At 41.6% G+C, this 27165-nt stretch overlaps 1 protein-coding gene across 1 annotated transcript; it reads right to left on the reverse strand.

Moving 5' to 3' along the window:
- Positions 1–690: 690 nt before the first annotated feature.
- Positions 691–26843, reverse strand: STOM (stomatin). Its single transcript, XM_033123534.1, has 7 exons — positions 26701–26843; positions 14897–15000; positions 13982–14054; positions 12800–12882; positions 9014–9217; positions 7549–7683; positions 691–1731 (listed from the first exon to the last, which is right to left on the reverse strand). The coding sequence occupies exons 1-7, from the start codon at positions 26759–26761 to the stop codon at positions 1537–1539; spliced, it is 855 nt and encodes a 284-aa protein (XP_032979425.1). The 5' UTR covers positions 26762–26843; the 3' UTR covers positions 691–1536.
- Positions 26844–27165: the final 322 nt, after the last annotated feature.

Below are 27165 nucleotides of genomic sequence, written 5' to 3' on the forward strand. Positions count from 1 at the left end.
TGCTCCACACATCTAATAAACTCAGCCGAGAACCAGGATACATGGTGGTTCAAGGTTTTCTAAAATAAGGTTGGAAATGGGTTGGAGGGGAGGGGATACTTAGAGGCTGGGATTGACAGAGTAATCCAGCTAAGGACAGATATGAAGGGTGTCTCTGGGGAAGGAAGCAGATATCCTGAGACTTCTCTAGGTGAACTTAGAGCCTCAAAGAGGAAGTGATACAAATGTCACCGGCCAGTTTACGGACCAATAAGAATGCCAGGTTGCTCAGATTCAAAGCCATTTGTGAAACGGAAGGTGCTTCCTAATAGTACAGGTTAAGCAACTGTGGTTCCAAAGGGCTGACCCCTTCCTCTTTCAGCATCAACATATCAGTACGTGAAAGACAAAGGATCTACATCTATAAAGATACCCTAAGTTTAACAGCGTCTTCCCAAGCTCATTGGCTAGTATGTGCCCAACATACTGTGCATTCTTTATACCACTTAATGACTGAGACTAGTAGCCAAGATATTTCACAGTGTATAATAATAGTTAATAGCACGCAGACAGTAAAATATAATGGGTTTCTGAAGATATTTTTAAAATAAGTATTAGTTCTTAAGCTATTCGAATAGGTTACAAACAACTATTTACTCAGAGAAATTTTTATTTAAAAAAACACAACTATTCAAATAGGTTACAAACAACTATTTACTCAGAAATTTTTATTAAAAAAAAACACAACTATTTAGAACTTGATATATGAAAATAGGCAAAAGTGAGAAAAAAGCACTTCTATGACAGGTATTTAGCTGGTTTGAAAGACAGACCACAGAGAAATCATTTACTCATAACGAGGCTCAAAGAAGTTTAAAAAAAAAACCCAACATTATTTTAAAAGGACCTCTATGACGGGATTTAAAAGTCTTTTAGAGGTTAGGGTAAGAATTTTCATTGACGTTGATCACTTCCTACAGTGCTGATAGGTACTAGGCAAGAAAATACCTAGTCTCAGGTGGAGATTATTTTAAACGTGGTTTGGGTTTAGAGAGTAAACGGATGTCAGAAAATTTTCCTTAAGTAAAATTCCCCGGAAGTAAGGCACATATGGCCCAGAGAAGCTGGTTGTAGCCTAAGGTCACTGATTTTTGCAAAGCATTTGTCCAGCCAGAGTGTCAGGTAGTGGTCAGAGTCTATTTTCTTACCTTTGGCCTGGCTTCTGATAGAGGGTGTATAATAACTAAATGAAAGTCCAAAAAAAAAAGGATTTAACCTATTACATAATTATCTAAAAATACGAACTTTTAAATATTTAAAGAGGAAGAAATTATATAAATCTCTCTCACACCCACATAGTATTTACAAGCTAACAATCTTCATCTGTTGCTAGGATCACTATACATTCTAAGAACATCACACTCAACATATGGAAAAGGAAAGGGAGGGAGATTCGTCATGGTTCCCACCGTACCCTCTCCTTAGAGGTTAAAGGCTGATTTGGTCCCCCACTTCATCCTTGGAAGGGAAGAGCTCATCTCTGTTGGCCTATATGCCTCAGTGTTTTGCCCCCATAATGCCTTGCAACATATCTATGGGCAGAGGGAAGACAATTGTCGAGTTTTTCTCAGCAGCAATGGTGGTCAGTGTCTGAAGATACCGGAGCTGAAGAGCCGCAGGAGATTCACTGATGACCATGGAGGCTTCTTTCAGAGCCCTGGATGCATTCATTTCTCCCTCGGCTGCAATGACCTGTAGAATGGTAGGAGGAGAGCTCAAACAGGAGAAAATAGCAGGAGTCACGTGGCAGTCTTCAAACTGGTGTATGTATGCCTCAGGTACACAACTTCCCAGGGAGTGTGCCAGAACAGTTTTAAGGAAATCGATTTCCAGATACTCAGTTTCCTATAACTGAGTGTATGCCTGAGATCTTTCACTATTGCCTTTCTCTCATTTTCCAGGGCACCAAACAAAGGAACAATTCAAAATACTGTGTAGGGGTTGAGAAAGTGAGTGACTTTGAGTGGATACAAATTCTTTTGAAAGCCAGGTGGATTTCCAATTCTTTGATTTCAAAGAAAGGAAAGAGGACTTTATCGAACTGAAAGCTGATAGATCAGTAGGCTAACTAATATAAAATAATACTGAATGTCAACTGTAACTGAAAAAAACATTTTTTAAATTTTTTGGTGAAAGATCTCTTTATGATGTTTTTAGCATATAAATTCAGAGGCAGTGCTAAGAATTGCATGACATTAAAACTTCCATTGCCATCGATTTATTCAAACAAGGTTTCTGAGTCCTTATATCTATGAAAATGAAAAATAATGGCACTGATGCTGAATCTTGTTTCATTCTAGCAATAAGTGACAGCCATCTACAGATAGATTCATGAAATTCAATTCATGAATTGATTTATCATTCATCTCATTATAAGAAGCATTTCTAGTAAAAGCGTATGTATATGGAGAAATTCTAAAACCTCTAGAGCCTTGTTTGTAATCAGGAAATTTTTAAAAATAATTTTAACTTATATACTAAATGTGTTGCAGTAGGGTAATAATAAAATAATTCATAACAAACTATATTAGGAAAAGAATCTGTGGTGGAGGTAGAATGAAAGTACAAGTTCAAGGAGGAAAAGGAACCATGAAAAATTCCTGACTGTTAAAAGAGAGCTTTATTCACATATTTTTAAATAGGTGATGAAATCATTATGTTATTTAAATTTCACTGGATACGTTTAAAAAGAATGATGTTAACAGTTTTATTTTAAAATGTCAATATTTAAAACATGCCAGGAATTGTATACTTGGCAGGTATATAAATTCAAAATGAAAAATTTTATATTCCATTTAAAGGGTATGATGAGACATACAGTTTTCCTAAATTCTTTTAGGGTTCCATGGGCAAAAAAGTTTGAAATCACTGGCGTGGTGGGGAGAGCTGGAGCTTTGGAGTTAGGTGGACTTGAACTCAAATCCTAAACCTACCCCTTACCAGCTGAATGTACTCAGAAAGATCAACATTCTGAGCCTCAGTCTGTTATTCTTAAAATGGGACAGCACCTACCTTGCAGGACTATTGTGAGGAAGACAGAGAGGGCATAGTAAGTGTTGCTATATAGACAGAGTCTATTATATAGAAATGCCAAGTGCCAAGTCAAGACCTGATTTATGGATCCACAAATGACTTAATTCATAAAAGATTCAAATCAAAGCAGTTACTTTTAATTCATAATTAGGAGAATAGGTATAAAGATACCATAATCATCAAGATTAAAAGCGCAGTTCCACTTGGATTTTTCTCACATAGATCTCTAAATATGAATGGTTCATAATACGAAGGTCGGACAATTAAGTTCGCAAATTTAATTGTCTGACCTCATACTCCTGTAATATCAGGATTGGAAGCCTGATGGTCTTATGATGAGTGAAATTTCATTCACTTGTCCAGTAAACTTTGGGGGACTTTGAGGTGTCAAGCCCTGTGTAGGAGGGAAGGATAGAGTACACTTCCTTGACTCCTTCAAGTAGGGGAGACAGACGTGTAAAGAGGTCACTTCATTTCAGTGCGACAAATGCCTACCTGTATGAGGCAGAACTAGCACCAAAAGCAAAGCAATTTTTGCAGATGAGGTTACAGAAGTTCAGGATTATGGGATGAAAGCTATGGGGTTGGGACTAAGATGAGGAAGAGTATTTCAGGCAGAACACATGAAAATGTGCTGAGGTATAAAAAAGCTGGTGTATTCCAGAAAACCCTAAGTGGCTGAATACTGCCACTTAGAGGGGAACGGTGGGGCATGGACGGGGCAGGGTCTGCAGGGCCGAGAAGGCCAGGGTCTTTCTTGTACAATGGGAAGCTGCTGGATGGTTTTAAGTAGATAACCTGCTCAGACCCAGGTTTGAGAAAACACTGACAGATGTCTGAGGACCTAGAAGAGAAGAGACGAGACTGAGAGCTGTCAGTCAAACTGCTCCAGAGTGGGTGGCGCAGTTCCCCGGTGTGGGGGATGGAGGAGGAAATGGATCAGGGAGCCATTCAGGATGGAGACTCAGCAGTCTGGAGGCTGACCTGTCATGGGAAAGGGGGAAAGGGGACAGAGACTGAAGCTGAGGTTTCTGAGTTTCGGTTGCCAGGGCAACGCCCTTAGATGAGGTAGGGAATACAGGATGTGGTACTTACTGAGAGAGAGGCCCCAACCACTATTTCCTACCTAAGTCTGTGAGAAGGAGCAAGTGCCAGATAGGCTCAAAAAGAATCACGAAACTGTACCTCCAGGCAAACACAGCAGAGAATGCACACATAAACCCCTGCCACGAGGACAGCAGGCTCTGATTCTTTCCCCTGTCACCTCAGATGTCCAATTAGGCCCTTTTTGTGTGTCTGGACATGGACCAACCGCAAAGACACCTTATCTCCAGCTCCCAATCAATACACAATCTCTTGGCTGGGAAGCCAGACCCACAGGGCTGGGCACACATTTTGTTAATAGGAAAGCTGCTCTGACGAGCTGCCAAAGATGTGAACACAATACCACTGGCTTTGTCTAAATATAGGCCAAGTATACCCTGTGGACGGGACCTCAGAAAGCGAAGCAAGGTACTGGTGGCGGGGAGGCTTCTGCCAAATGCGCAGTGATCCCATGTCAACCGACACTTTGTAGTTATAGACCATCATTTTCAGGGATGTGACGGATGCCAAAGGGACTGCTGTCTCCTTTGGCAGCCCAGGTGGGCTGATCTGGGAGAAGGGCAGAGACAGGTAGTCTGTATTTTGCACTCCACCCTCTCAGAAATCGGAGCTTGAAAGCACATGTCAAGCATTTTTCTGACAGCTATGAAAAAGGAAACAAGGATATTACATTTCATGTCATTAAGAGTTGGTCTAAAACCTTAAAGAGATTCAGGTAAACATAACTGTAAAACTACTGTGAGAATCTGTCTTCTTGTGACTGGCTCCTTTCTCTCAACTCATGTTTGTGAGCATTTGTATGTTCATTCACTTGTGTGCAGTATTTCTTCATGAGAATAAACCATACTTATCCATTCAACTAGCAGTGGACAGTGGGGGAAATTACAAAGCGCCACTGTGAATATTCTAGTACATGCCTTTTGGTAAACAAATGAGTGCATTTCTGTTAGGTATATACTGCCAGTTTTCCAAAGTGGTGGTACCAAGTCATACGCTCCCCACCAAAATATGAATTCCAGTTCCTCCCTCACCCACACTTGCTTGTTGTCTGTCTTTTTTAAAGCCATTCTTATGGATGTCTAGTGTGGCATCTGCTGGTGATTTGAATTTGTATCTTCCTGATGGCTAATTAATTTGAGGAATTTTCTCTGAAGTCTCTTAATCTATAGGTTCTCCTATCCTTTCCCTTTGCAATTTATTTATTGAAGAAACCGTGACCCCCTATTTTCCACAAGAACTTGAATCTATGGCCTTATGGTTGTTGCAGGGTTACTGTGTTTTACATACGGGCTGGACTCATTGTGATTCTGTATTAACCCTAAACTTAGACAGTCACTGCCCGGGCCCATGAGATTGCTTCCAGACCAAGTCTACAGCCCCATCCAAGCAGGAAGACATAATTCAGAATTCTAACTAGCTTCCTGTATCTCTTCTTACTGTTATAAAGGGAAGATAGGAACTCCCTTTCCTAACTGTTGAGAACACTTGCAGAGGAGGCTCAGTCTGTCCTGGAAAGTCCCAGGGGAGAATGTGAGGAGCAGAGGGGGATTCTAATCTCCATGGCCACTAACAGACTGTGTGATCTTGAGGCAGTCACTTAACTTTTCTGGGCATCGATTTTTTCATCTGGATAGTAGGATGGCAGATAAGTTTCATTTTTCGAGCCAATTCCAAGCACGTGAGGGTTGTTATCTGAAGTGCTATAGAAGGTCAAGTTTAAGCTCAGTGGAAAACAGTGCTGTGATTAATTACAGGCCTGGGAATAGGAGGGCGGGGGAGCAGATTCCCGGCCAGGTATTTGTCACCTTCAGAAGACAATCTCTAAGGACTCTTTGGGCTCTGATGTTCTATGTGTCTATGTATGATAAATTCTATTGTTTAGTATGATTTGGACATGGGGCTTTTGGTTAATGACATATCGAGATAAAAATGATTCCTTATTTTCAAAATAATTTGATTATAGAAGGGCATAGTTGATGTTATCATAAAAATAATTTAATCTCCTAAATGTAATGATTTTGAGAGAAAGCACTGAGGGTTCTGCAGTGTCACCAGACTATCCCCATAAGGATCGATAATCACATTAGAAAAACCTGAAAATTCTGGTTAGTATCAAATGAGCTACTATTCTATTTGGTACTGGCTAAGAAATTATGGTGCCCCATATGTGGCATGAAGGGCACCCTGAGAGAAGGGCAGGGTTCTGTGGGTAGCCAGTTATAAACACCTACTGCTATTTTTCTAACAACGAAAACAAAGTGGTTTGCACCTTATGTCTTAGGAAATCTATCAATCCCTCCTATGAAAAGTGCCCCTATTCCTCCACCCATTCACACGCAAGGGGCTGTGGGACCTCATTAGCATCTGACTTTATCCTTTGACCAAAGTTGGACCAAAGGTAATCTCTCTGCTGTGAATTTGGAATCAGGACTGGTCTGTCTCCTTTTGTGTTCAGCTAGAGTCAGACATTCTCCCCATCGAGCCTTCTGTAGTGAGATGTGGCCCAGGAAGTGAAATGACTCACTCCCTTCTGCCCTGACTCCTTTTGGGTCCCTGGCTCCAATTCTGATGAGGCTCGACTCTGCTTCCTACTCATGGGTTTGGTGAGACAATCCTGGGTCCTTATGCATTATCATCTCACTAGAGCCTCTTTTCTAGGTTAGGTTAATAAATGTTTCCTGAGCGCCTCTCACAGGGATCATGCACCTATGCAGGGTTAAGACATAGGCAGGGATGATGATGAAAAGAAAGAGGGGAAAAAAGTGGACATCCAAGAAAGAAAAGTGAAAGATAGGAAAGAAGAGAGAAAGGAAAAGAGTAAGAAGACAGAAGACCCTGAGAGAAGAGAATGAAAGAGAAGACAAAGGTAAGAAAGGAATGAATGGTAAGCAAACTGGTGAGGTTGCCCATTTGCTCTGAAGTTGGAACTGTTCATTTGTCCTTTATAGGGGACTGGGAGAATAAAGTACGGGACATGCAGTTAATAAAACAATGAGGTGACTCTGTATGTACTAATATACCCACGAGACGTTAAGTGAAAAAAGCAAGGGCAGAATAATATGTACACTGTGACCTACTTCTGTAGAGCAAACAAGCCAGTAGTCTAACTAAACCTGGTCAAATAAAACCCAGATAAACCCCAAATGATAATCTGGAAGTGTACACACTAAACTGTTAAGACTGATGGCCTTTGGGAAGATACAATCTGAAGTGACAGGGAGAGCTTTCCTCTTTACTATAAATACTTCAGGATTATTCCTAAGTGTTATAACAAACAGGTTTGACTTTTTGTAATTAAAAAAGAAAACCCAATAGGAAAGACAAACTACAAAAAAACAAAACAAAAAAACAAACAAACAAACAAAAGATAACCTTGGCGCGGGCCTCCCGGGATGCTTCTGCTTCTGCAGCCATTGCCCTCTGCAGCTGGTGAGGGAGTTTCACATCCTTAATTTCCACACGCTCCACCTTGATTCCCCAGTCGTCAGTGGCGTCATCCAGGGTGCTCTGAGAGGAAAACAGAAAAGAAAGCAAACTAAAACGGCCAGCCCTAGCCCAGAGGCCTCAGAGTCCGTAAGGCGCCAGGGGAGAGCTATAGAGCGGCTAGGTATGCTACGGCAGAAGGAATGCTGAAGTAGGAGCTGGCTCACTGGGGAGCTGACTCCAATTCTGTTAATAATAAGCTAATGCAGGCAAACTTTTTCGAAAAAGGCCAGATATTAATTGTTTCCTTTCAGTCTGTCGCAACTTTTTAACCCTGACATTGTAGGTCAAAAGCAGCCATGGATAATATATAAACCAATGAGTGTGGCTGTATTCCAATAAAACTTGGTTTATTAAAACAGATGGCCAGCCAATTCCCAAACTGACGTGACTCTGTGTGAGCCATGTCACTGCTTTGTGCTTCAACATCCTCCCTTTACAATGGTAGGAATAAAATCATACTATCTGTTTCCTGGCGGTTTGTGGTGGTTGTCGGTATCAAGTAACATAGATTTTACATACAGTGAAGTCTATACAAATAATACGAGTTCAGGTTTATAGTACTGTATCTTTTTTGAACAGGTCAGGTTTAATTCATCATCTATTACTCAAGTAGCATTGGAAAGCCTAAGAGTCACAAGGGAAGTCATGGGACTCACATCGGAGATACAGCTTTAACAATACCTACACCATCTTGCCGAACAGTCTCTAAACTGTCACACTAAAGAAAAAGGTTAGGGGGCAGCCGGATGGCTCAGTTGCTTAGAGCACAAGCTCTGAACAGCAGGGTTGCCGGTCCAATTCCCACGTGGGCCAGGGAGCTGTGCCCTCCACAACTAGATTGAAGACAACAAGCTGTCACTGAGCTTCCAGAGGGGTGGCCGGATGGCTCAGTTGGTTAGAGCGCAAGCTCTCAACAAGGTTGCCGGTTCAATTTCCACATGGGATGGTGGGCTGTGCCCCCTGCAACTAAGCAGTGGCTGGACTTGGAGCTAAGCTGCGCCCTCCACAACTAGATTGAAGGACAACGACTTGGAGCTGATGGGCCCTGGAGAAACACACTGTTCCCCAATACTCCCCAATAAAAATCTGGGGGGACAAAAAAGATTAATACTAATTCTGGAAAAAACTACACACTGGAGGGCATAAAAAAATAACGCATGCAATCTGAGTGTTATTACCCACGAGCTACTTGTGTGAAAAACATCCCCTTCCATCCAGTTTGCGAAGAACCTTTCTACGAAGGAAAAAAGGCCAGTGATTTCCCAACTTGAATTGATAAAGAGTTCTCAGCCGCTGAGCCTCTGCCTCCCTGTGCAGGGTGCAGGGAGGGGCGGCATTGGTGACGCCTCACCTGCATGTTGTGCGCAATTTCTTCCCTGTCAGAGAGGATCTGAGAAAGGTTCTTGGTGCCCAGGACATTCCTCAGGGTAGTTTGGGCCAAAAGACGGGTTGCTGAGTCCGCGTTGGTGATGTTTGCCACGGCCAGGGTTGCGTTCTGGACGCGGTAATAGACCACACCATCCACACTGACGGTCACGGAGTCCTTCGTGAGGATCTGTGGTATAAAGGCAGCCGTTTCCCACCTGTCAACCACCTCTTTCTTTAACACCACTGGACGGAATGCTATTCCATAGAACATCTTAAAACACGCTGATTTTCCTTAGTAAGTGCTATTGACTGATTGTTCCCCCCAAATTCTTATGTTGAAGCCTAATCCCCAACGTGTTGGTATTTGGAGGTGGGGGTGATGAGGGCATGAGGGTGGAACCTCATTAACCTTATTAATGATTAGTGCCCTTATAACAGAGACCCTGGAGCTCCTTCACCCCTTCTGTCACGTGAGAACACAGTGAAAAGACGGCCATCTATGAACAAGGAAACAGGCCCTCATCAGACACCGAATCTGCCAACGCCTTCATTTTGGACTTCCCAGCCTCCAGAACCGTGAGAAATCAATTTTTGTTGTTTAAAAGCCACCCAGTTTATGGTATTTTGTTATAGCAGAGCGGAGGGGCTGAGACAGAAAGCTAATTGTAGGTTTAAAGTTTTAATAAAATATACTCATTTATTCATTAATTCCCTTACTTCATTCAACCATTCAACAAACAATGAGATACCACTCAGTAGCAGACACTGTGCTCAGTACCAGGGATACAGTTATGAAAAAACTTGGCTCCTACTTTCAAAGAAGTTGGGGTATCAAGGGAGGCTTCAAGGAACAAAGGATGGGCAGTTGGAGGTGGCAGGGGTGATACTTGAACTGTCTTGAAGGAAGGAACAAAACTTTTCAGTGGATGGAGGGTAGAGTGAAAGAGTATTCAAGGCAGAGAAAATAATGCGTGAAAAGGCACAGTGGTGTGGGGGACCGTAGGTTTACGAGGATTACTAGAACTGTAAATAGCACAGTATTACAAGAACAAAAAGTGTATGGGGAATGTTTTTATAGGGTGAGGTCAGGGTAAAAGTATATTTATAGCATGCTACACATAAATGCTTCATAGGACACAAAGTGTCAATGCTTCCTACCGCCTGCCGGGCAAAGTCCTTACTTAGTTGGCTACACAAGTCCTTTGACAACTGGTCCGCTGACATCTAGCCCTCTGGCCTCCCTCCATCACACGCTATACTAGACGAGGTGTACATTCCTGCATGTTCCATGTCCCCTCTGCTTGGATGTCCCACTTTCTCTCTCTCCCTCGTAAACCTCAGACTGGCACATTCTTACTCATCATTCAACACAGCTCAAGTGTCCTTTTCTCTGTGGAAGTCCCCTGACCCACTTGGCAGAGGACACTCTTCCCTTTGCACCTCACTGCAGTGACATTATTCTTTACTTTCCTATTAGATAGGAATTCCTTGAGGGCAGTTTGTCTCTTCCTCGCCAGCACCAGCAGAGTGCTTGATACATAACAGGTTATCAGTAAACGAGAGATGAGGTGACTTGAAATGTGGTCCTACGAATACGGCGACTGATGAAGAGCATGGGGGGTGAGAGTGAGGAGACCTGAACCGCAGTTTCAACTCTGCCTGTACCTCCCTCAGTGACTTCTAGCTTTCAAACTGTTTGACCTAGAGATCCCTCATTTGTGAGAGGGGGCTAACAATACCGCTCAATTCTACACAAATTTCTTTGAAAATCAAGTAAGAAGATGTTTGTGAATGAAACTCTTTTGAAAGTATAAAGAGCTATGCAAATGGCAAGTAATCATAATAATAATTACACAGCTATTTAGTCCTGCCACGCATCAAAGCAGTAACCCTTCATTTTTTAGGAATCTAAATATACTTCTAACTTGGAAGAGAAGTGGGAGATTTGTAAATAAATGGATAGTACATTACCATCTTCTGTGAAAATGATTTCCCATGATGTGATGGGAAAATGTGTTTCATTTCTAAACAAATTCTTGCCACTGTTGACTTTGCCACAGCCAGAGCTAAGGCCGCAGCCTCTCTGCCTACTGTTTATCTTAGGCAGAGTGTTTATCTCTCCTGGCAGTAAGTTCACAGGGGATCGGAAAAACAAGTGCCTGCCAAGTTCCAATCCGCTCTGCGTTCAGCAGCTTGTAGGAGAGGAGAGAGCAGCTGGAAGGCAGAAGCTTACAGCAACCCTGCCAGATGCCGGTGATGTTTATAGAAGAAAATGCCAGAATTCCCAGCTCCCCTGAAAGGGGCTCCTTCTGAGAGACAATTTTCCCTGAAAGATGGGAAAACATGCACAGAATACAGCGACGCTCACATCTTGTTTTTGTGGGTAAAAATGATTTCTGGTGTCCCTACAGAGGTGTGAATTATAAAAGTCTGCCCTCACCAACTACTTGGATCAGCACCGAGGCTGGTTTCTGGATTCTGTGAGGAGAGGAGGCAACGTGGCCGGGCTCCCCGACCCTGCTAGATACCTGGCTTTCAGCCAGGAACTACTGACACTCTTCTTCTGTCCCTCCCTTTCATTGCATTTTCAGGCTTTCTGTCTGCAATGGTTACTATGCCTCCTTAGACACGGGTACCAGGACGGCCACCACTACTTCAAGGGCCACGAGGGACCTCACGTAGAATGCACTGAGCATGGAGTTGTGGAAAAAGCACTGGACAGGGAATGGAAGGGGCTCTATTTTCGTCCTGGCTCTGCCTCTGTGGTCTGGGGGAATTCCTTTGTCTCACAGCCACCGAATACTTTCTAGGGATTCTGCTGTGAGCTTCAACTGTGATAATATTGGTAAAGTAGTTTGAAACAGCATGAAATATTTACTAATCTAAAACAGCATATGCTTTATCTAAAATGCCAAAGGAGCAGTTTCTAATTCTTTGGCAGCTAACCAATTTATCTAGAATAAAATCAAGAACTTCAGGAAGAAGAATACCGTACTATCTAGGATTTTTTGTCAGGAAACCCAGAGGAGAAACGTGGTGGTAAAAATGATGACAACAGGGATGATGCAAACATTATACTTACATCAACATGACACTACGTCTTGGGATAATAATCACTTATAGTGCACGTAACTATCAGTCCCTATTCAAAGCACTTGACGTATAACTCATGGTGTCCTTGTAAGAACCCTATAAAGTAGGTTCTACTATTATAGTCTCTATTTTGTAGATGACAAAACTGAGCAGTTAAAAAGCTTGCTCATGGTCATACAGCTAGAAAATGACAGAGGCACACAAGGCTCTAAACCTATGGAAGGGCTCCGTGTCACACATCGCTTCTGGTATACGGCCATTTCTGTCAAATAAAAACATGAGGTGTGTCCTCATCCACCTTATTCACTGGAGCTGGCACCTTGCGATTTCTGGCTCTTCCCCAAAGTCAAAATGAGGATGAAAGGTAAATGTTTTCAATCGATTCAAGACGTGGAGGCAGCCACGACAGCACAACTAAAGACACTCACGAAAGAGGACTTCCAGAACGGCTTCAGAAAGTGGCAAGAACGATGGGATAAGTGTGTTCCAAGTAAGGGGAAGCATTCTGAGGGGGATTCCTGGCAATGTGTCTTTTACTTTAATAATTTTTTTATTTAAACATTCACCGTATTGTTGGACCACACCTCCTATGCTCTAACCACTACACAGTGCCGCCTCCTTGTTAAGCACTTTTACTCACGGTACCTCAGCGATTCATAGCAAAAGTCCACCTTACCTCCTGCGGAGGAATATCAAATGAAATAGTCCTCATGTCCACTTTGATGAAGCTGTCCGTGCATGGCAGAACAAAAAACAAACCTGCAACAAAGATCCACGGAAGGTTACAGGCAGATACCAGCACCTCATCGGTTTACTTCACCATTCAATTCTAATAGCGTCGACCTAATCGAGTGTAAGTCACCAACTCATCTCAGCGAATGAGCCAGAGGTCAACAATGTTGTCCTTGACTCCTTCTGCTCCCTTCCCAACTCTAACTGCCCCACCAAGGCCTGTGGGTTTCATTTCCTTTCTCCACTGTGACTGGCACTCTTTCGTTTTCACTTAGACCTGTGCAATCACTTCCCAAGTCATCTTTCTATTTCTTCCAGTTTCTCTCCTGCGATCCATTTTCTAAGCTGCAAGCAAGGCAATCTTTCCTGAAATAGAACCCCCTGAACAAGCCATACAAAGTTCTGCATGACCTGCCCCAGCTTCCCTCTTCAGCCGCTCCCTTCTCAGTGCCCTGCACTCTGGCTGGGCTGAGCAGCCTGCCTTCCTCAGCCGGAAACACTCTCCTCCACATTGCTTTGTACGGGTTGCCATTTCTGGCAGGAATACCTCCGCTCTGACCAGTACCTTTTCACGTCCAGACTCGGCCAAGTTGTCACCTGCTGAAGCCTTGCCTCATCCTACCAGTTCAGGTCAGTCACTCTCCTCTGGGTTTCCACAGCTATCTGTGATTACTTAATTATAACACTTATCGCATGGGATTGTAACCAGCTGTCTCTTTGTTGGTGTCCCACCTCTAGACTGGAAGATCTCCGAGGGCAGGGACCGTGGTTTAGTCTCCTGTGAATTCCCAGAGCCTGGAGCACGGTAACTGCTTAATCACAGTTTACCAAACAATATGACTTAAAGCCTTTACTTTCGTAGGGACGCTCGTGCTCAAACTTCCGTGACTGCAGCTATTCCTCGCCTACAGTAATCTTTATCAGCTCAGATGGGAAGGGCAGGGGAGAGACGGGAAGGAAAAGGTGATTATAGCAGGACTGGCTAGCACCACTGCTAGCAAACTCTAGCAAACTCAATACAAACTCTTTTTCAGTCAACAGAGAAGAGACCTTCATAAGGGAAATCATATCAATTAAAGGAAGAATTTCAGTTTCCAGGCAAAAAACCTAGAATTCTAGTACTGACCAGGTCCTTTGGCTCCTCCTTGTAAAATGCGACCCAATCTAAAGATGATGGCTCTTTCATATTCTTTTATGATCTAGATTAAAAACACAAATAATAACTTAATATGCGTATAAATATTTATGTGCATAGCTTTTTAAATATTTCTGCTCTAAACATGTTACTTGCCTTTATGTTGTTCTCTATAATCCAGATTATATCTATAAATAATATATTCAATGTTTAATACCCCCACCAAGGAAATTTTTACTATTACCTCACTCCTCAGTCATTAACATTATTATTCAACTACTCATGCATTGTTAATACAGAAGAAAAAAGCTATAGTCTTCATAGTTTGTCTGCGGATTCCTTAAATTATAATAATAAACGTATCTGGAAATTCTTGGAGCATATGTTTATCTTTTTAGGAATATGTAAATGAGTCATTTATCAAAGTATTAATAACTTTATAGAAAAAATAACCAGCATTTGGGAAGCACTTATCATGGGCCAAGCATTGTGATGAGTACGTTTAAATACATCAATTCATTTAATCCTCAGAAGGGCCCTATGAAGTGGGTGTTATTATTTCCTCCCATTTTACAGGTGAGGAAACATGGCAAAGGTCACAGCATAAACAACGGAGTCAGCAGTCAAACCTCAGCATCCTGACTCCGGAGAACTTATTCTCACAGAACCATCCCCTATCCCAGACTCCAGAACACTTTAGATGGTGATCTTGACTTCAAACCTCAGAAAGGATTGACTAAACAATGGCTGAAAAAAAGTTTTAAGATTCCATTATAATAGGTGACCAGAGTGACTTTTTCAAAAGAGAGATAAAGGAAAAAGAATTACAGGTCAGTATGGTCTCTGTCTGTCTTACACACGCCCACACAAAGTGGGCTTGACAAATGCGAATGAAATATGCTTTACCTTTATGCACATCCATACTGATATTGGGAAAGTTACAACTGTGAACAAGAATGAGACAATCACCAGAATCCATCCACAAGGTCCAAGGCCTGCACTGGGGCTTTCTGTGGAAAACAGAAAACACACAGCTCTTGTCATTCTTACTAGCACACTCACCACCATCTTCATCCTATGAACAGCTGTGCTTGGCATTAGACTGTTAGGTTTGTGCAAAAGTAATTGCGGTTTTTACAATTATTTTAACCTTTTAAACCGCAATTACTTTTGCACCAACCTAACATGTTTTTTTACATGAATTTTCGCATCTAATACTCATAACAACCTGAAGTGCAGGCACTACATTCCCTAATCTACTTAACATGATAACACAAATATTTTTCACATTACTCTTTATCCAGCAAACACTTATTAAGCACCTAATATTGATTATGACCTGTGCTTTGCACTGAAGTGATAAAAGTGAATATGACCCAATCCAAGCTATCAAGAAGATAATAAAGTGGCCGGCCCGGTAGCTCAGGAGGTTGGAGCTCCGTGCTCCTAACTCCGAAGGCTGCCGGTTCGATTCCCACATGGGCCAGCAGGCTCTCAACCACAAGGTTGCCAGTTCAATTCCTCGAGTCCCGCAAGGGATGGTGGGCTGCGCCCCCTGCCTGCAACTAGCAATGGTAACTGGACCAGGAGCTGAGCTGTGCAAGACTGAAAGGACAACTTGAAGCTGAACGGCACCCTCCACAATTAAGATTGAAAGGACAATAACTTGACTTGGGGAAAAAAAAAAGGCCTGAAAGTACACACTGTTCCCCAATAAAGTCCTGTTCCCCTTCCTCAATAAAAAATATTAAAAAAAAAGAGATAATAAAGTTTAGTGGGGAAGATAGACAGACATAATTATAATACTAGATGGTAGTAAGTGCAGACATAGAGTATCTGTTCAGAATATTTTGAAAACACAGAATAGGAGTAACTCACACAGTTGGGACGGAGGCATTCTATTATATCAGTTTCATCTTCCGTGAGAGGCATGTCTAGACTCATTCTCGCAGCTGGTGCACACAGCTATCACTCTGATTGCCTTTTACTACCATCCTGGGAATTTCCCTTCACTTCCTCTGTTCTGTTCCCCACTTCCTGTATCCAGTGTCTTCCTCATTTTTACTTTGCTTTTTCTTTCTGTGATGGACAGAGGGACTGAGTAGGCCAAGTGATACTATCACTTTTCTTGTCAACAATAGAAGGCTTCCACTCTATTTCCAAGAGCTGTTGAATAATGGGAGGGAGACTGGCAAGATGGGAAGAAGTATGCCAGGTATGCATCACTGCTCAGAAGAAAGGGCAAAGATGGCAGTGGGACAGGACTTTGAATAAATCGGGCGCCAAAAACGAAGCAGAGAGTTAAGGCTGGGAGCGTGGGAGAAAAAGAGACACACAAGTTGGCTCCAGGTCAAGTGCTCTAACACACAGGATGAAAAAACAGACATACACATGAGTACTGTGGTAATCTATCACTTTGTAGTTTTCTGATCCTGTGTCATAGTGTGAGGTAAATATCCTTACGCATACTTAAACAAAAGTGATCGAAGTTAATCCTGGAGGATCCTAAGTTATAATTTTGGGGGGTACAGACATATTCACTCAGAGAATATTCCAAGCAAGGCCACAGTGCTGCTTGTCGAGAAGGCTCTATCAGGTATTATTATCATAACTGATAATATTATCATAATAATCACAGCAGCCATTTTTAGATGGTTTGTTATATACTCCAGGCACTGTGTTACTTCAGACATGTATCTCATTTATTGCTTACAAAGCTCTGTAAAATATTTTTAATTCAATTTCACAAATGCGGTAACTGAAACAACATGACTTTCCCAAGGCCATACAACAGAATGCCTGGAATTCAAATATAGGTCATCTTACTCCAAAGCCCGTGTTCTAAATCAATTCACTCTTTGACTCTTGCTTCTGAATAAAAAAATCCTCATTAAAGAAGTTTTCGTGTTTGGAGCACTTAAGACAGTATTCAAACTGGGAAAACGTGGTAGGAGTTCTGAGAATGAAATCTTATATTCCTACACAGGAAGCCTTCTTAATTCCAGCTGTGCGTATTTATAGCAAAAGACAGTCTCAAGACTCTTTGCCAGACTCAGGTCTAGGTTACCAAAGTAAAATGGATTCCAAACAAGGAACAGTTTGGCCACAAATACTTATCTGACAGCATTTGGTGCCTTCTAAAATATTGCCCCAAGTCTCCCATACTCCAGGCAAAGCACATAGCTCTGTGTCGCAAACATGCTAGACTATAAACTCCCTGAGGGCAAGAATGTTTCTTATTCTTTTTTATATTCTCAATGTCTAGCACAGTAACCTGCAGAAAGGGGGTATAAAATAAAACACTTCTGACCAAGCTTTCCAGCTAGATGTGTTTTTTCCTTTCTCTGAATCTCTGAATGGCATTTATACCCTTATTAGACTGAGATTTCCTGAGAATATGGAGTGTCTAAGTTTCCATTTTAATTCTGTTATTTCTTACTTGTGTGACCTTTATTTACCTCTTTGAACCTTAGTTTCTTCACCTATACTGTAAGGATAATTAGACTGGCCTTGCAGGGTTGAGGTAGTGCTCAATAAATATAGATGGTTGTTCTCTGTAATCCTCCTATTTTACTCAAGTGTTCAAATTTTCACACTAAAAATGGGAAAATAAGTAGCATTTAACCTTTTTGGAAAAAGCCTCTTAAACTATTTAATTTGCCCCTGGGGGTGGCTGGTTAGCTCAGTTGATTAGAACGTGGTGCTGATAACACCAAGGTTGCCAGTTCGATCCCCACATGGGCCACTGTGAGCTGCACCCTCCTTAAAAAAAAAAATTTGCCCAACTTCATGCCTCCCTCCTGCCAGGCAAGGCTTGGACATTCAAAACCCTCAAGAAGCTCATTTATGAACTGAATTACTAAACTATTGAATTATTATCCACATGAGGAAAAGCCAGAAAGTCCAGCCCAGTTTTTTTGTGCTCAGTTTCCATGTACACACTGTGTTTTTGAAAACCCCACCTGAGTGTATGGGATAACAGATCAAGAGGAACAGGAAATTTAGTGGATATTCTGAAAACTGCGCTTGGTCCTTCACATTTCAAATGCTCAGCTAGAAATAATCAGAGTGTATACACTAGGGAAATGGCACCATTTCATATTATTCTAGTGCCTTTAAAATGAATCTATTCTTTTTCTCAACCCTCAAAATTCTTCCCTACTTGGTTATAGCTCAAACATGTACACAAATCACATGGCTCCGAGAGGTGAGGCTTAAAGTCCACCAGGCCCTAAATGAACCCTTAGTCACCTACATGGCAAAAGAAATTCTGTTACTCCAAAAATTTCATGAAATTCATTTTCTTCAAGGTTCCCATCATTACCTTGAGGACTGACTTCTCCCTACCAGCTTTATGAAGTAAAAGACAAATGATGAGCCATTAATATTCCCGAGATGTTTCGGTTGATGCACGTGTTGACATTTTGCAGGGTGGGACCATTCCTAAAGGTGAGTAACCCATGATTTTTTGTTGTAAATACTACTCTGCCAGGGTTTAGAGTATTTTTTTCTTTCACTACCAAATTCTTTATTGAAAACTACATTAGAATATATTTTTAACTAACCAAAGCAAGGTTTTGAAAGTGTATTAAGCCTATACATTAACTTTTTTTTAACTGAACGTTCAAACTGGGCTTAGCTCCAGGAAACATAACATGATATTTGTTTTAAATACTGCTTTTTGAAAAATGTAAAAGCAAAATATTGTCACTAAATAAAAATTAGAAAGTATAGCTGAACAAATAGAAAAAGAAACATAACCTGTACTTTATCTCTGGATGGCAATTATTTTCTGCCTTGCTAAATGTTCTTTAAAGCTTTTCTATCCAACATTTTTTCAAAAACGAAATAATGGTATACATGATGATTTTTAATCTCCTTCCCCCGCCATCTTCTGAACATGTTTTCACATCAGAACATATTCTTTATTATTAAAGGTTGATTAATATTCCATTCTTCCATATGATGAACATTTTGGTTGTGTCCAATTTTCTGTTAAAAACTCTGCTGCACTGAATATACTTTTAGCAAAGTTTTCATAATCCTTGTTAGGAATACTAATTTTGCGGAAAAGATGAAATTACATTAATTCTTAAATTCCTCTCATTCTGGAGGTATCTTTTATTATTACTACTAACCGTTTATTGAATGCCTATTACTTGTCAGCCACAAGCTACCTCCTTATAAACATTATTTCTAATATTTACAAAAATACATAAAGTAGATATACAATGTTCCTCTAGGAGTTCTAAAGTAATAAAGCAAAAAGACTTTCCGGGAAGAGACAAAAGAAAACAAATAAACAAAAACATGAAACAAATGGGGAAAAAAAGTTGTACAGAAATTTTTGTTTGGTTATCTTCAGAAAAGCAGTAAACTATTCTTTTCAAGATGATAAGGCACAATTTCAGAGCACTGTATGTTATTAATGATCCCATATCAGCCGATTTACATTAAGATCAACAGAACTTGGCCTTGTGTAGTGGAAGTCAGATGGAGTAATAAATTTCATTTATGATCACCACTTTCTTCTAAAGTTCCAAAGATACTGGACTTTCTCTTCAGGGAAAGGCCAGAAACATGACTTACGCAATACAGAAAGTCTGACTCAGAGTCATATGCATCACTATGCACAAAAAGAAAGAGATAAACCAAAGAATTATTGAAATACCTAAGTAGCAATGGTTAAAGGACAATCTTTTCCTTCTCCTTTCCCGGATTGCATGTGAAGCACTTCATGTTGTAAACTGCCAAGAACAGTTTTGTTTGGGTGGGGACAGATAGGATGGCTAGGAATGCAGTCTCAAAAACACATGCTCTCTGGTTCCAGCACTTTTTAAAGGGGCAACAGTAGGTCAAAATGATAGGTGTTGGCAATTTTGGAATTTTTCGTAAAAGCACATATATTCAGGAAGGAAGTGTTCTTTTTGACCACTATTCATGAGCGAGTCTATGTCAGGATTTGGCGACTTTTCCTGGAGAGGGCCAGAAAATAAACATTTTAGCCTTGGTAGGCCATAAGGTGTACTCCAGTACTGAATACCGTGCCGTTCATGGCTGGGTTCCAACGAAACTGAACTTACGGACACTGAAATCTGAACTTCATGTCATTTTCATGTTTTACTTTTTTTTTTAAAAAGTAACAAGATCTTACTTTTTTAAAAACCATTTATAAAAGCAAAAACTATTCTTAGCTTCTGGGACATACGAAAACAGGCAGCCTGCCAGATTTGGTCCACAGGCTGGACGACCTGTTCCTGTCCTATGTCATACAACTATCTCTTTGAGGAAGACTTCATAAATTAAACACACTTGATCTTTCTTCCAGCTTGGCAAGTAAGGGTACATTTCCCAGATTCCCAGTTTCTCTTTCCTTTGTTTTTTTGTTTTGTTTTGTTTGTTTCTCCCTTTGCTTGTTTTGAAACAAGGTCTTTATAAGACCTGATAAAAATTCAAGGTGAAAACAGGCAAAAGGGCAGATAAAGTGTGTGAATATAAATACATCTTCAATTAATCAAAATTTTACTACAACTCAGTTTTTTCAAATGACTGGAATTTTAGGGAAAAGAGACAAAGAAGGGAAGGAAACAACGAGAGAAAAGGAAAATGAGAGAAATGGAGAAAAGGAGTAAGGAGGAGAGTGACAACAAAATGAAGACATCATCCTGCAGAAAGATTAAAACAGGTAGAGGTAAGAGAGAGGCAGAGTTTAGACATAGTAGTGTAGCAATAAATGTATGTTGAAAAAATAATGGTATTTACTAGGACATCACAACTTGCAGCTCCTTTGGGCAGAAGCTTTCTAAGCAAACAAGCACAGACTGCAACCCATCTTTCAAATGATTATTTTAATTAGGCACAGTTCATGGTTCTTCCCATGCCCTTATCTTTAAACCTCTAGGGAAGAAAGAATTCTTTGGGCTAGAGCGGCTACAGGACAGACGGTATCAAGTTAAGAACCCTGACTATCCTCTTGTAACCATCTATAACTGTAAGTACTGGACTAAAAGAACTGATACTGATGAAGCATTATGTGATTTGAATCACAAAACTTAAAAGATTTTTACCATGCAATATTAAGGAAAGGAAATGGACTAATCCTTTTAAGAAAGATTTTCAAGAAAAGTTTAAATAAAGGGAGTCCTTTACTTAGCTTGAAAAGAATAAGGAAATTAAATAGGTATAAATATTTTCTTTCGCAAGCACCTTGAGGATTTTCTGTAGCTTTCCTTCATTCAAATGTTCCTAGCCATAAAACAAGAGGGGAAAAAATAAGTGAGAGTATCATCAATAATTTTAAATTTGAAACTCTCAAATTTAGGACCCCCTAATTTAGGACTCTTAAATAGGACCCCTGCCCCCGACACACACCCCAATCTCCTATCGCACTTCACCCTCTTTAAGGGACATTTAACACACCTGTAATTATTCAATGTCTTGTTGAGATTCTGGTCTTGTTAAAGCAGGACAGCGTAGGGCTTTAGAGTTGGATCTGCCACTTACTAGCTATGTGATCTTGATAAAGCGCTTAATCTGTGCTTTAAAATAGGGGTAATAAGAGTATCTCTTAGAGTATTACTGTGAAGAGTAAGTGAGCTACTATGGAAGATACCTAGTACCAAACAGGTACTCAAAAAACAGTTGTTAAAGAAATAGTTGTTGAATGAGTTGAGTGATTCTGTTGTTTCTTTGTGGGTAAGGAAAGAAGACAAATTGAAATTACACTGTCAGCAGACAGGATCCAGGACTACGATTCAGAATTAGCCTCTATCCCAAAGCAGTTGTCTTACTGCTTTCCTTGAATATGTTCTTTGCTCCTTTTAGAATCAGACCTTTCCCACCTGTGAGGCTAGAGAATTTAGGAAGGTAGAAAGATGGGTCGAATATACCCTTGTCTGGAAAGACAGCAACGGTTATGTTCAGAAAAATGGGAGAGAAAAACAATTTCATGATGGTATTAAGTTAATTCAATTTAGACTAGCCCTGAAATATGTTAAAACAAAACAAAACCCTCCTACTTCTTGTTTTTTTTTTCTTCAGCTCTTTCACTTGGACATCTTAAAAGTATGTGTAATTAAGTTTTTCTCATAAAAGTCTTTGGAGGATAATATCATTTTAATAAAAAAACATACAAAAAAAAAAAAACAATAACCGGGAAACAGAAGAAAACTAGATCATAAGGTTCCCAATTCTTCAGCTGAGGCCCAATAGCGAAGCAGTAGCTGAGCGCTTGAGGTTTTGGTGTCAGATTCCAATTCTACCACTAAATGTTCGTGTTAGTAAAATGAGAGAAACGAACACTACTTACACAATCGTTATGAAGATTAAATGAGAAACTACGTAAAGTGCTTGACACTTAGGAAGCGTTCAATGAATAGTTGACATTATGATCACAATTTTAAGATCATCATTGATATAGTTTTATAGGAATAAACTTTTTACTAAGTCAATTGCCTTCTGGGACCTGCACACCCTAGAGATAATATCAAGACTCACAATCTGCGTAGGGACTCCATCTCTGGAGGAGAAACAGACCACATTTGGGGAGGTAAGTGAGACTTCTAAACTTTCTTGGACCGTCTTTCATATAACTTTTAAACATGTCCTGGTATAAATTACTAGGCTTTCTGAAAAGTCCTTAACTTTTTTATTCTTTGTTTTCCTCACTAAATATCTTAATAATTTACATTTTAAAGTTTCAAAAACATTCACATAGAATTTCTCATTTGATACTCAAATCCTTGGGAGATAGATATTTCAGTAAGATTATGAACGTATGAAGTAAGCCCATACGTTCAGTAAGATTATGAACGTATTATGAACGTATGAAGTAAGCCCAACGTATGAATGAGGAACTGACTCTGGCGGTTGAGAGACTTATTCAAGGTACCCAGGTAGTAAGTGATGGTATTGAGACATCAATTCAGATCTTTGAATTCTAAGTTCTGCTCTCATGATACTACATTACACCATCTTAACATAAAGCGCACATTCACAACTGGACAAGAGTAGTGTAATTTTCATTGATACTTTAAGACGGACATTTTATGGTTTGTATCTTTAAGGTTAATCTACTGAATACTTGTGGTTCAAGTTTTTTTTTACTAACCCCAGAGTACAGACAAAGATTCAAAAAGAACAAGGGAACAAGTATATGTTGGTAGAGAACTGACACTTCCTTCTATTGACTGTAACATCTAACTTCTTTCTTTCCACATTTTAAACAAAAGGAGATTCCTTATTACGTACAATATATTTTCTTGACAATTATAATCACTTTATTGACAATAGAAGCCTAGACAAATAGTCTGTCTGTAATAAGAACATGTAATAAGGGACATGACGTTCACACCCTAAACTCGACAGTTTGGGTTATAACAAACTTAATGACCTGTAGACTGGAAAATTTCTCCACCAACAGAAGCCAAACATTTAACAATGTGATTTACTCCATGGGGAATCTTTATCTCCCTCCTCTGCTTTTTCCTTTCAACAAACATTTTTGCAAACCTACTATGTACTTGATACTGAGCTAATTACAGTGAAGGACACAATCTCTGTTTTCAAAAGCTCTCCTGGGCCGGCCCAGTGGCTTAGGTGTTTGGAGCGCTGTGCTCCTAACGCCGAGGTCGCCAGATCGCTTCCCCCACGGGCCAGTGAGCTGCACCCTCTACAATTAAGATTGTGAACAATGGCTCCAGGTCCCTGGAGCTGGGCTGCCATGGAATGCCGTGGGCTACCGTGTGCTGCCATGAGTGGCCGGTGGCCTGCTGCCGTGTGCTGCCGTGAGCGTTGTGAGCGGCAACCGACAACTGGTGACTGACTGACTCAGCCGGGGGAGCAAAGGGCTCATAATACCAGCATTGGCCAGGGAGCTGTGTCCTGCACAGTCTGAGAAACAATGGCTTGAACCGGAGGGGGGCGGAGGTGGAAGAAGGAGGGAGAAAAAAAAAAGCTCTCCTGGTCTAATAAAAGTGATTATAACTGATAATTATAATACAGATATTATGATAGAGGTATGTACAGAATGTCAGGCAAACACAGAGGACAAATGCTCACTTTTTCGTTTTTCGTGGTTACAACAGTTTTCAGGAAAATGTTTTCTACTTAAAAATAGATTTTGAATCCAATTTCTATCACTTAACATTAACATTAAAAAATCATTTTTCTTCAAAGCTAACCAGGCAATCAGTGACGCTGTCTTTTACATATAAAATTGACACCATCAGGTAGGACCAGGAACCTATTTAATCATTAAAAAATAATAATAGGGACGGCCCGGTGGCTCAGGCGGTTTTGAACACGGCACCTTGAGCTGAGCTGCCGTTGAGATCCCAGATGGCTCAGTTAGTTGGAGCATGTCCTCTCAACCACAAGGTTGCCGGTTCGACTCCCACAAGGGATGGTAGGCTGCGCCCCCTGCAACTAGCAACGGCAACTGGAGCTGGAGCTGAGCTGTGCCCTCCACAACTAAGACTGAAAGGACAACAACTTGAAGCTGAACGGCACTCTCGACAACTAAGATTGAAAGGACAACAACTTGACTTGGAAAAAAGTCCTGGAAGTACACACTGTTCCCCAATAAAGTCCTGTTCCCTTTCCCCAATAAAATCTTTAATAATAATACATGCCAATTTTTGTAGACTTGGTCCTCCATTTGAGTTACTTTATGACCACTAATGGTTTAACTAGATTAATTATTAAAGATGTTACAAAGTTCTTCCCAATCTGATCGGCTATAACAACTGAAATAAACAAATCAGTCCCTTGCTTCTGCTTATTTTCAGGCATTGTCTCAAAGGGATTTATTTGTTCTGTTGATGTGACTCTTAATTATAATACATTTCTTTGCAATCCACTTGCATTATTTCATTACAAAATGAATGAACTGCCTTTAAGAAAAACTATAGTCTTGCCCCAGGTTTGGTCATATTTACATTCCTACGACTAATTATTAGCAAAAACATAAAGGGACACAGTTTGGGCTTTTATATTCCACTGCTTCACTTAGAAGCAGCCCTCTGGAGCTGTTTTATCCAATAAATAGGTCTTGATTGAAGCTAGGTTCCTCTGGGCTTTCTTTGTTATTTCTGTCTCTCACCCTTCAGTGAAATAACGAGGTGTGACAAAGGCCTCAGTGTGGGTATGCATTTTGGAGGTAGCTCTAGGATAGGGAAATGACTGGTTAACTCAGACAGCCGAAGTTTGAAACCTAGCTCTGAATCACACATAGGTGTGCGTGGTGTTTCCTCTTTGAGCCTGTGTCCTTGTAAAATGTCGGATAATGATATCTTCCTTGTGGAGCTGTTAGAGGATTGCAATTAAATAACGTTTGCAAAGCACTTGGGCTGTGTTTGGCACGTGGTAAACACTCAATAAATTCTAGTCACTGGTGTTTCTAAGAGTGTCGGATCTCTACGGTTTACATTTCTAAAAAGTGAGGGTTAAGATTTCTATAATTCTTCTGATGCTCCTAGAAAGGAACTAAAGACAAGGATTGCTGGGCAAAGGAAATAGGCCTTATATGGGCTGAGTGGACAAGGCTGGCTTTACAAATAATCAGAATAGATGAGCCCAATATAGCTTTCTTTGAGCGGGTCATGGAAAAGCCCACCCAGCATCCTACATTTCCTTCACTATGTCATCCTGTCTGAAATTTCATCCTCAGAAAAAATTCCTTTGGATCACTAAGGCTCCCTGGGAGGGAACCAGTACTCCTAAGAGGTTTATGGCCAGCCTCTCTTATCAATCCCCTAAGTAGTTAGCCAATAAAGGTTCAAGATGATAGCCTTCTCAAGGGTACTGATTCCTTCACAGGAGAACAAGATTGAGCCACAGTTTCTGCCTTCATGAAGGCCCTAGAAGGGTCCGGTAACTTAAGAGTTCCTTGTTAGGGACAAAAGCCCCAAGACCGAGGTCCCTAGGACAAGGTAAAGTGGAGGGTGCAGGATGGAGCAGAAAGTGAAGCTGGAAAGAGATACCAGAAGAATGCCAAAAAGACTTCCTCCTTTTCTTTAGCAAATGTGGCCCGCCCACTATGTGTCGGGAGCTGGGGGCAAAACCTCACAGGTTGGTCTTGCTTCTTACATGAAATTGGCCGGGGGTTTTGGTGCGGGAGCAGGAGTTCTTTCCAGTTCCGGAGTAGGGTGGCTTACTCTGGGGGTGGGCGAAGACTAAGTGGAGGAGATGGCCTCCGAAGGGATGGGGCGGGAAGGGAAGGGAAGGGAAGTCGGGCGACATGGAAGACGTGAGGTCCCAAAAGTGTGGAGTGCAGGTTTGAGCCCCGGCTCCACCACTCGCTGGCCGCGTGTCACTTATGCATTTCCTCGTCCGCGAGCATGACAGGAGATACCGTAATGAACGGAAAACTCTGGCACAGGGCCTGGCATCTGGCAACAGCTGGATAACGCGAGCTCCTGCTATGGCTTTGGTATTAGAAACGCGCCCTGCTGTTGGCGCTTTCACAGTGTGCGGAGCACGCAGCTTGCACTCTGTACCCTAACTAACATCCCTAAATCTGACCCCCAGCCCGCTCAAAGCAGGGATCGTCATCCTCGGCGTAAAGCGAGGAAACCACAGCTTTGAGCAGCGGTCTCACAGCCAACAAGAGCGAAAGACGGGCCTGGGATCTCCGGGCTGGGGCTTGTCGCGGAGGAGGGGTAGGGGACGGCGGGCCATCCCACCGGCCTCGCCAGGGGTGCGGGGCTCACCCTGAAAGGTGCCCGGGAGCCGCCGGGCTTGGGTGTCCGATGTGCGCCGCTTGTCAGACATGCTCCTGCACCCAAGTCACCGCTGTCGCGTAGTGATAACCGAAACCAGAGCCGGAGCCGAGAGGAATGCCCAGTGGGGCGATCCCGAGCCCCAAAACCCAGGCTGAAGCCCCGCCCCTCCCCGCGACCCGGCCAATCGACGCCCAGTATTGAGGACACGCCCCCACCCATCCGCCCTTCCCTCGCGGCTGGTGGGTGGGCACCTCCCGCAGGGTTCTAGGGCTGAGGGGCGTGGCCTGCGGCACCGGAAAAGAGGAGCGGAGGCCACTAGGCGAGGGGCCGGGGTTCGTATATTGCGGAGGGGGCTGGGGGATGGCTTGAGGAAAAGTTGCAAATAAGAAAAAGGCACCCTCTGCACAGACGCATTAAAGAGAAGAAGATGGTGCCCTCCCAACGCGGTTGGGT

Source organism: Rhinolophus ferrumequinum, chromosome 12 (assembly GCF_004115265.2).
Source record: "Rhinolophus ferrumequinum isolate MPI-CBG mRhiFer1 chromosome 12, mRhiFer1_v1.p, whole genome shotgun sequence".
In the NCBI taxonomy this organism is placed as follows: domain Eukaryota; kingdom Metazoa; phylum Chordata; class Mammalia; order Chiroptera; family Rhinolophidae; genus Rhinolophus; species Rhinolophus ferrumequinum.